We start from the raw sequence: 10,707 nt of genomic DNA, 5'->3' as shown, positions 1-10,707 counted from the left end.
TTCTGCATCGAGTCGGATATGTTGACCTTGAACTACTATTGTTGAGGGAGGTGCCATTCGGTTGTTGATAAGCTTAATCGTGTTCCGAGATTTGTTTGTGAGTTGCTATTGTATGCTGCGCGGGATTGCGATTCGTTGATTTTATGCACAAATGATATGGTGCTATTTGGGCCTTATAGCAAAATTTGAGTGAGACAGGTATTTGGGTGTTGGGTGATTGATTGCGCATTGGATATGTTCTTTCGGGATAGTATGGCATTACGTCATTTGCTTCTTCCTGGTTATGGTAATTCACTTTTGGTACTAGACATAAAATTGCACGTGGTTGTTGATTTTGGGCATAGTGACTTGAGGTGTTTCATGCGGACCAATGTTTGGATAGGGCCGCGCATTGCAGCGAAGTTATGTGGAGGTATGACCCTTTGGGTTAGATTCGTGTGTTCTGGTCCTACGGTGTGTGATGGGTTCTTAACATCGTGTTGTTGTGGTACTGGTGAGCTTGTGGTACAACTCTCTCATTTGAGTCATTTTCCATGATTTGAGTACATTTGGATTGATGCTCATTGGTGTGCAGATTGTACGGGTTGTGGCTTTAGATTGTATTGATGTGTCATGTCACCAGAGTAGTCGTGTTGGATGAGATGAGGTCATGGGACCTAGAATGAATAATATCAGATTCGATTTCAACATATTGGAAGGATAATATCGAAATTCGGCTTAGAAATTTACTATGGTCCTTACCGAAGGAGGGGGAACTCCATGACTGGTTGATTTGAGGAATGGCTATGATTTCTGCGTGTTTCTTTCATCATTGTCAGTATACGAAAGTGTTGGAATGGGGCTTGGTTTGATAAAAGGTTTATTACCGGTATTAGGTTGTTTGAGCAGCTGATGTGATTAGAAGTTATCGCTACAAGTGTTTGAGTTATGTGGTATATCATATGATTATATCTTGGGTTACAGATATGGTTTGATACAGCTTGTTCGGACTCATACAGTGTATAAATGTAAGATTCTGATCTTATTGATAATTTCGAAAGTGAAAATCTGGTTCTAAGGCTTATGGGCTAAGTTGGATTAAGAAATTTTAGTCATGTTGTGTTATCAGACCTATATGGGATAGGGTGACGTGGGATCACCCCCGGGTATGTGCATAGTGAGGTTGCATGGCGATTTGATGTCATTTGGAATAACTCTTGGCACGTTCGAGGACGAACTTATGTTTAAGTGGGGAGGATGTAACGACCCGACTGGTCGTTTGAGCATTTTTACTTCACTCGGTGAGGGCATGAGTAGCCCCATATGATGTATTATGACTTATGTAAATTGTTGGTTTTGGATTTCAGGTTAATCGGAATAGATATTGAGGAATGATTCTCAACTTGAAGCTTTAAATTTGAAAGGTTTGATCAAGTTTTGAATTTGTAGTATTCGATCTCGGATTTGGATTTTTATGATTTGGTTAGCTCTGTTAGGTGATTTTGGACTTGGGAGCGCGCCCGAAATGTGATTTGGAGGTCCGTGGTGGAATTAGGCTTGAATTGGCGAAATTGAAAATTTGGCGATTTTCAGTTAGCAGTGGAAATTTTGATATCGGGGTCGGAATAGAATTTCAAAAGTTGGGGTAGGTTCGTGGTATCATTTGTGACGTGTGTGCAAAATTTGAGGTCATTCGGACGAGGTTTGATAAGTTTCGGCGTCATTTGTGAAATTTTGGGAAATTTAGAAGTTTTTAGGCTTGAATTAGGGGGTAATTTGGTGTTTTGTTGTTGTTTTAGGTGTTCCGAAGGCTAGACTAAGTTCGTATGTTGATATGTGACTTGTTGGTATTGTTGGTTGAGGTCCCGAGGGCCTCGGGTATGTTTCGGGTGGCTAACAGATTGATTTTGGTGTTGGGAAGATAGCTGGTTTCTGTTGTTTTTTGGAACTTCTGGTGTTTTCCGCACCTGCGGAAGGAGAACTACAGGTGTGAGGTCGTAGGCACTGAGGGAAGGTGCGCAGATACAGGATTTTGGTAGTTGAGGCTGGAGCGCAGGTGCACATGATTGGCCGCACTTGCGAGTCCGCAAGTGCGAGACTTGGGGCGCAGGTGCGGAAGCTGGAGACTTAAGTGAAATGCGCAGGTGAGGCGCCTTGACCGCAGGTGTGGTGCCACAAGCGCGAGAAATAGGCCTCAGGTGCGAAAAGCCTGGGCAGAAAGTATATATTGCACACTTCGCAAATTTTGACTCATTCTTCACCATTTTTATTTGGTTTTGGAGCTTTTGGGAATGATTTGAAAAGGGATTCAAGGGGGTTTTCATTGAGATTCAGAGCGATTGGAGGCTGAGTCAAGGGGCAAGAGCATCGCGGAGTAGAGGTTTAACCGGTTTGAGGTAAGTAACGATTATAAATCTTGTCATGAGGGTACGAAACCCCGGATTTCATATCGTTTTACTATTTTGAGATGAGGCACATACTAGGTGATGGGCGTGTGGGCGTGCACCATTGGGGATTGTGACTTGGTCCGTCCCGTTAGCAACTATAAGTTGCGTAATTTGGTTGAAACTATATGATACTTATGTGTTTTAGAAAGAATTTATTTAAATTGGGCTGAGTGCCGTATTTGGGCCTTGTGCCAGAGCTGTTTGGACCCTTAGGGGCCTTTTTCTTATTATCCTCACTATTTTTGGGTTGAAAATCTATACTCAGTCATGTTATACTTATTGATTTCATTACTCAGTCTTTATTACTCTATTTTGATGCATATAAAAATGTTGTTTTTGGCTGAGTACTCTATTTTTACTGATAGCCTGAGTGGCTTGAGAGGTTTATGACTGAGTGAGGCCGAGGGCCTGATTTGTGAGGACATTTATGGGATCGGGCTGTACGCCGCAGCATATTGTTATGATTCATATTTGCCCGAGGGCCGGTATACGAGTGATATTTGCCCGAGGGGCTGTTTATAATTTATGTTTGCCCGAGGGGCTGTATACGAGAGAATTTTGCCTGAGGGGCTATTTATGATTTTATCATTCCGCTCACCGCTACATTGAGCCTTTGTTTTTGAAAAACTATTGAAAGATATATTTAAAACAATTTTACTGTAACTTGATTTAAATAAGCTGAATTGATTCATACTACGGTTTTAAAGGCCTGTTGAGTTTTATTGAGATTTCATGATATGAACTTTATATGCTTTATTACTCGTCACTACTGCTCAACCTTTATTTACTTTGGTTACTTACTGAGTTGGCATACTCACGTTACTCCCTGCACCTTGTGTGCGGATCCAGATATTTCTGGATCCGGTAGCGGGTGTTGATTATTCAGTGGCAGATCCACCGGAGTTAGCAAGGTAGCTGCCTGGCGAACCAGCCTTGCTTTTTCTCCCTCCTTATCCTCCCTTTATTGCATTCAGTTATCATCGGGCTATGTTAGTGTTGATGTTGTCAGACGGTTGTAGTATATGCTCATGACTAGTGACACCCCGATGTCGGGCTTTCTTTCCACACTTTTATTTTGATTTAAACTCCCTATGAAGGTTTATTGTTATATAGCTTTGGTTTTATCTTAAAATTGAAAATATCGCTTGTTCTGATGATGTGTCGGCTTGCCTAGTACCACAATAGACGCCATCACGACAGGGTTGGTTTTTGGGCTGTGACACCCATATGGAAAACTAGTCACCCAACCAACTCAGCTATTACTACAAGAATTCCGACTCACAATATACTCATTAGAAAAGCTTAAAACATACTTCATTTGTCCCAATTTATATTTCACACTTTGTTATTGCATATCCTCAAAAGAAATATCACATATTTATTTTGAAATAATTTAACTTTTAAATTATAATTTATAGCTACATAAATATTTAAGGTTTGTTTTAGACCATAAATTTTAAAATTCTTCCATTCTTTGTTAAACTTTATGTTTAGTCAAATAATACCATATAAATTGGTTGGAAGGTATAATAATAGCATGTTTGGCCAAACTTCAAAAATTAGCTCATTTTGAGAAGTGCTTTTTTTCAATAGTATTTTTCTCAAAAGTACTTTTGAGAAACAGTTTATTTTTGGCTAATTAATTTGAAAAGCACTTTTGACCATCAATTAGTGTTTGACCAAGCTTTTAAAAGTTGTTCTAAGTGTATTTTTCTCAAAATTCTTTTCAAAAAAGTATTTTTGGAGAGAAACTACTTTTTTCTACTTCTCCAAAACTGCTTCTGTGCGTCTGCTCAAAAGCACTTTATTTTCTTTTTAAAACTTGGCCAAATACTTTAACTTTAAAAACAATACTTTTTAATTAATAAAAAAGTTTTTTAATTTGAAAAAGCCTGACCAAACAGACTATAAGTAAGCATTTGAATATATAATGATTGATAAATAGTGGAGTATATTAGAATGACAACTTATTAGTTGTAATGCATCCTAATTAAATGGTGCACTGACAGCCTTTCCTTGCCCTATTGTTAGGTTTACCCTCCAAAAAAACCAAAATTTAATAAGAAAAAAGCAAAAGAAAAGACATAAAATAGCTTAGAATAGAATGAGGGCCATTGACAAACCCCAAGTTCCAAGACTAGGAGCCCGTTTGGCCATGGAAATTTTTTTACTTTCTTTTTGAATTATTTTCCCTTTTTTTCAAAATTAGTGTTTGGTCATATAATTTTCAATTTTTACTTGAAGATGAATTTTGGATTTTTTTTGAAAATTTGAAAAACTCCAAAAAATTATTTTTCAAAATTTTCACTCAAATCACTCACTAAAATTCAAAAATAACCCAAAATTATATTCATGTCCAAACACAATTATAGTTTTCAAATACCATTGTCACTTAATATTTTTTTTCCACTTTTTTTTCGGAATTTTACAATTCTTATGTTCGAACGCTCACTAACTGATGAACCCAAAAGGAACTACGAAAAACATCTCATTTTTTTCGGTCAATGTGTATTTATAAGATCCGGTTGCGCGTGTTTTCTATCTTAAAGTAATTTTTGCTAAGAAAATTACATATATATTTTTGGATTTTTTAAAATTATAAAATAAAGTATAAGCTTTTGAAATTAATTCAATATTAATCCTATATAGCTAACTCAATAAAGAAATTTTTTTGTTCCTCAATATTATTCAATATATTTACTTTAAATTTTGTTCTAATTTTTTAGTTTTATCAGTTCAATTTTACCAGTTATTATATTTTCTTTTTAGTTTCAGTAAAAACACATAGCGTTGGTAATTTAAAACTTTTTCTAAAAATATTGTTCAAAAGCTATTCTCAAGTTTATGCGAGAAGGCACAATCACGTTTAATTAGCACTTTTATTATGATTCTTTTAAAAAAATCATATACCATAAATTAAAAAATTGAATTTCATGTCTTCTCAATTTATCTCCTTTCAAAGGTTTTAATGTTACTCAAGTAGTAAGGTTTTGCTGAGATAAAAAAAAATATGATTTACATAATTTTGTCGAAACGCACGTGGTAAAGAAAGCATTACTAAAACATAATAAAAATTTAATAGGACAAACAAATTACTATGAAAAGTTATTAAAATTCACTGGGTGTGTATGTACATATTAACTTAGACATTTTATTTTTAATATATAATTCATTTTAAAGTTCTAAATTATACTTCCTATATATTTTAAATAAAAAAGATTCAATAGTATAAATTTAATTGATTTTAAAATCCTTATTTACTAAAATATTTAAATTATATTTTTATTTAATATAAAATTTATTTTTATAGAATAAAAAGTCAATCAACATTTCCCGTAGAGGTTTTGTGCTTTTATAATATAGATTTAGGCTTTTACGATGTAATATGATTAAATATGCTATCAAATAATTATTTTGAGTGTTTCATTGAACATGGATTTATTATATTATATGACTAAAATAAGAATATTTTGAGTGTTTCATTGAACATGGATTTATTATATTATTTGACTAAAATAAGAATTTTTTCAATGCACACTTGATTGTTCCATGCTAAAACAACTTAATGCTGACGCTATTGTATTAAAAAAGTTTAATTTGATATGTGATTTCATGTCGTCATACTTTCATTAATTAGATATCAATTCAAAGCACCGAATAAAATGTTCTCATCTATTTTCAATTAGTATAATATATATAAGGTAAAATATTTATGTATTTTTTCTTACCTAGTTTAGTAAGAAAAGATTTAATATGCAAAGTTTTAATTGATTTCAACGTCCTAAATACTAGGAAAGTACTTGAATTACAATTTTATCCATTATTAAAGGTATTTTAAAGGCGTAAAAAAGGCGAACGACATTTTGCTAAGGGTCTTCGTTCTTTTAATATGTATAGATAGATATAAATATAGATTGAGCTCAAATACAATAAGGAGGAAATCTCATTTTTCTGTCAATATATGTATTTTACCCAAAAAAAAATATATTTAACATTAAACATCAAAATGGTGTGTGCCCACTTGCTTCCATAAGGATAACATAATACTCCATCATCTTCTTTTTCGGTGGCTACAACATATCTTATTATGTTGACTACTTTGAATCATAATTTTCTTGTCTATTTTCGTCTATTTTTGTCTATTTTCTCACCCCCTCTCCATAATTAGTAATGGCTTTTTTCTTTCTTTAGATACAGAGGCGCTCAACAGATCTTGTGGCTCAAGGCGAAATCATATTGAGAGTCCCTTAAATTTATTCTATAAGATTTTTACACTAACAACAAATTTTGCTTTCTAAATAACAAATTAATCATTTAAGACAAAAAATAGTAAATTAAAAAAAACTAGGAAGAAGAGTACAAAGAATAAAGTGGTGGATTATCAGATGTTGAGGTCTAGAACTCAAAGTGAAAATTTTGATTTGGCTATCATCACAATCAAGAAAAAGAAATAAATGTACATTATATAAAAGCTTAAGTTTTGAGCATTGACGGTGGCAAAAATGTTTACTCCTTCTGATCAATTTAAACGATAATCGTAGTTTATTCTATTAATTAGTAGTGCTTATTGGTGAATATCTAAAATAAATTATGAATAACCTAATATAATATGTTGAATTACACTAAACGAAAAGCGGTGCATAAATACTTTTGTGTTCATGCAGTTTCAGAGAAGATTGTAAAAGAAATTCATTATATTATCGATATATATAACTTAATTCCTATATAAAAAGGATAAAATTAAAATTGAAGAGTGAAGCAAATATACTAATTAATGAGTGAAGAAGTTATCATAATTTATGAACTTATTGGTATAAAATAATCTCAATCAAAAAATTAAAAAATATATTGTAACACTTTTCTGTATAATAATTATTAATATAAATTATATATTATATAGTAGTAATAATAACAATAAGAGTTTAAAGTAAATTTGGGCCTTCAAATTTTCGAGGCCTAAGAAAATGGTCTTACTGGCCAAGACTTTAGAGCCTCCCCTCTTTAGATATATTTCTCTATTTCCAAAATAAATTTGCCACTTTCCCTTTTCCGAAATAAATAAATTTCAAATTAGAAGAATTCAACTAACATTCTGATAAATTGAATCTGCTTAAAATTATTTGATATTTTAAGAAATTAAAAATTATTTTTAATTTTTTAAAGTGAGGTCTGGAAGGATAGTGTACACGCAGACCTTACTCCTTTGGTGAAATATTATAACTATTAAATTTATTTCTTAAGGAGTTGATTAAAAACTTACTAAAAGACAATAATATGGACTCGAAGAATGCATTTTACTATCTTGATATAAGAGTTTAATCTCTTATTCCAAAATTGGTCAGAGAGATAGGAGGATATTATTTTTTTTCTTTTTTTAGGAAAATCCAGCAAGTACAATTGAGTTTTTTCTTTTTGAAAATTTCCACGGAAACCCGCAGCCGCTTGCAAACCATACAAGAGATATAAACCGTACTAGGCACACCCGGTGAGACGAGCTGTGACTCAGGAGGTGGTTGGTGAGGGGAATCGATCTCAAATCTGTCATGTGGGAAACCACTCGCCCAACCAACTCGGTCAACCTTGGCGGGCAAGTACAATTGATTTATACTTGCATTCTCTATCTTGAAGCAAGGGGGTTCCTTTATAATGACATTATCTATATTGAAGCTTAAGGGACTATATTCTATAACCAAAGTCAGCTATTAGAGCTCCCAAGTCCCAATCATGGCTTTAATATGGACTACACTTATACTAGCTCTAGTCATATACATGTTCCATAAGTTGCTAAACATCAAAAACAGGAAAAAACTTCCACCAGGTCCAATAGGAATTCCAATTTTGGGACACCTCCACTTAATAGGTAAAAATGCACACCAAGATTTGTACAAATTAGCCAAGAAATATGGCCCTTTTATGTACTTGCGACTTGGGTTGGTACCAACAATTATTGTTTCTTCCCCTGAGACAGTTGAAAAAGTCCTCAAGACTTATGATCATGTATTTGCTAGTAGACCTCATAACGAGGCCTCTCAATATATAAGTTATGGCCAAAGAAACTTGATTTTCTCCAAATATGGATCTTATTGGAGGAACATGAGAAAATTATGTACTTTGCAACTTCTGACTAGTCAAAAGGTTAATTCATATCAATCTTCAAGAAAGGAAGAAGTTTACATTTTGGTTAAATCAATCAAACAGGCTGCTCAAGATGGTGTTGCTGTTGATCTTAGTGCTAAAGTTTCATCCTTGAATGCAAACTTGAGTTGTTTAATGGTTTTTGGTAAAAAGTTTATGGATGAAGATTTGGACAAAAGGGGTTTTAAATCTATAGTTCAAGAAGTTGCACATCTAGCTGTAACACCAAATCTTGGTGATTTCTTTCCTTATCTTGGTGTTTTAGACCTTCAGGGACTTACTGGTAGGCTAAAGGCTCTTTCAAAGTTTTTTGATGAGTTTCTTGAGAAGATTATTGAAGAACATGTTCAGTCTAAGGAACAGAGGGAAACTGAGGATTTTGTAGATACCATGATGGCCATTATGCAATCTGGTGAAGCTGGATTCGAGTTTGATCGTCGCCATGTCAAAGCTATTCTATTGGTATGTAATTTCATTGATTCAAATATTTAGTTGGTGATTAATTTACAAACAGATGCTTGCATTTGAAAAATGTGTATAGAAATTTTTAGTATTGTTAAAACTTTAGTTTTATGTACTATGAAGATTCGTCATACATTGACTAGTTTTATATTGGCTGTCAACCTGCTGCTTGCAGTGTGAGCAACCTAAGCGGAGCATTCATATGACTAACCTTAACTTGTTTGGAATTGAGATGTAGTAGTAATTGTTGTTGTTTGTCGGTCATCAGAAGCGGAGCCTCCTTATCCAAAGGGTTGTGAGACACATCTTCGTCCAGAAAATCATATTGTGTAGCTACGTAATTTTTCCTAAAATATATGTGTTAATATATATTAACTCCCCTTGATTTCTTCGTGTATTTATTTCATTATATTTTGACACCTTTTAGTGAAAATCCTAGCTCTGTCATTGATCGTCATTACAAATTTAATTGCTTAATTCATATTTTTGGGAACAAATTTGTGCACAGGACATGCTTACGGCGTCAATGGACACTTCAGCAACATCAGTAGAATGGATACTCAGTGAGCTACTTCGGCATCCTCAAGTGATGAAGAAACTACAAAAAGAGTTAGAAGAAGTTGTAGGCCTGGACAGAATGGTAGAAGAATCAGATTTAGAGAATTTAAAGTACTTAGACATGGTAATAAAAGAAGCCCTGAGGCTGCATTCAGTTGCACCATTACTGAATCATGAGTCCATAGAAGACTGCGTGGTCGATGGCTTCTTCGTACAAAAGGGATCGCGAATCATTGTGAACGTATATGCAGCTCAAAGGGATTCTAATGCCTGGCCTGAACCAGACAAGTTTTTCCCAGAAAGATTTGTTGAGAGTAATGTAGATCTTCGTGGACACGACTTTCAACTTCTACCATTTGGCTCTGGTAGAAGAAGTTGTCCTGGTATGCAGTTGGGGATCATAATTGTTCGCCTTGTGGTCGCGCAATTGGTGCACTGCTTTGATTGGGAACTTCCAAATGGTATGCAGCCTAGTGAATTGGACATGAGTGAGCAATTTGGGTTAGTGACTTATAGAGCCAAGCATCTGATGGCAGTTCCTACATATAGACTTCACTATAACTGATTTAAGTAATCCTTTTCTATTACATGTTAAATAAGGCATCCTTTCAAGCATGTTTGGCTGCTGTTTGGATGCTGTTATACGGATAACTATAATACTTATTATATGCAGTCAATTTGGTTGCTGTTTGGATGTTATTACATGTTAAATAAGGCATTCTTTCAAGCAAATGTTAGTGATTGCTGTTTGGCTGTTTTTACTTATGTTTTGATCCCTAAATTATTGGTAAATTCTGATTTTGGTTTTTGTGATAGTAGACCTAAAAATATTTTAACCTTGAATTATCTAAGATATGTGTTTTTTTGTTTAGGAAGTATGTCATATTAAGATTATTTTAGAACTAAATACCATCAAATATAAAGTAACAATACAAATTTAACAGAGTACGTGTGTAATTAAATATCCGACAGTTAATAATTCGTTAAATTGTGAAGATCTACTAGTAGAACGATCAAAAGTGCACATTTCAATGAAATGAAGATTAAATGTGCTTAACCAGATATTAATTTATCGATTTTTTAGAGACTAAAACTGCAATTTACCTTTTGATTTTCTACTTGAGAG

At 33.8% G+C, this 10,707-nt stretch overlaps 1 protein-coding gene across 1 annotated transcript; it reads left to right on the top strand.

The window, feature by feature from the left end:
* The first annotated feature begins 8,064 nt into the window (after positions 1-8,064).
* On the top strand, positions 8,065-10,313 carry LOC107806178 (cytochrome P450 71AU50-like). The gene is made up of 2 exons (XM_016630293.2): positions 8,065-9,023; positions 9,532-10,313. The coding sequence occupies exons 1-2, from the start codon at positions 8,151-8,153 to the stop codon at positions 10,144-10,146; spliced, it is 1,488 nt and encodes a 495-aa protein (XP_016485779.1). The 5' UTR covers positions 8,065-8,150; the 3' UTR covers positions 10,147-10,313.
* Positions 10,314-10,707: the final 394 nt, after the last annotated feature.

The sequence above is a fragment of the Nicotiana tabacum genome, chromosome 6 (assembly GCF_000715075.1).
Source record: "Nicotiana tabacum cultivar K326 chromosome 6, ASM71507v2, whole genome shotgun sequence".
In the NCBI taxonomy this organism is placed as follows: Eukaryota; Viridiplantae; Streptophyta; class Magnoliopsida; order Solanales; family Solanaceae; genus Nicotiana; species Nicotiana tabacum.
This window is presented reverse-complemented; position numbering and strand designations above follow the sequence as displayed.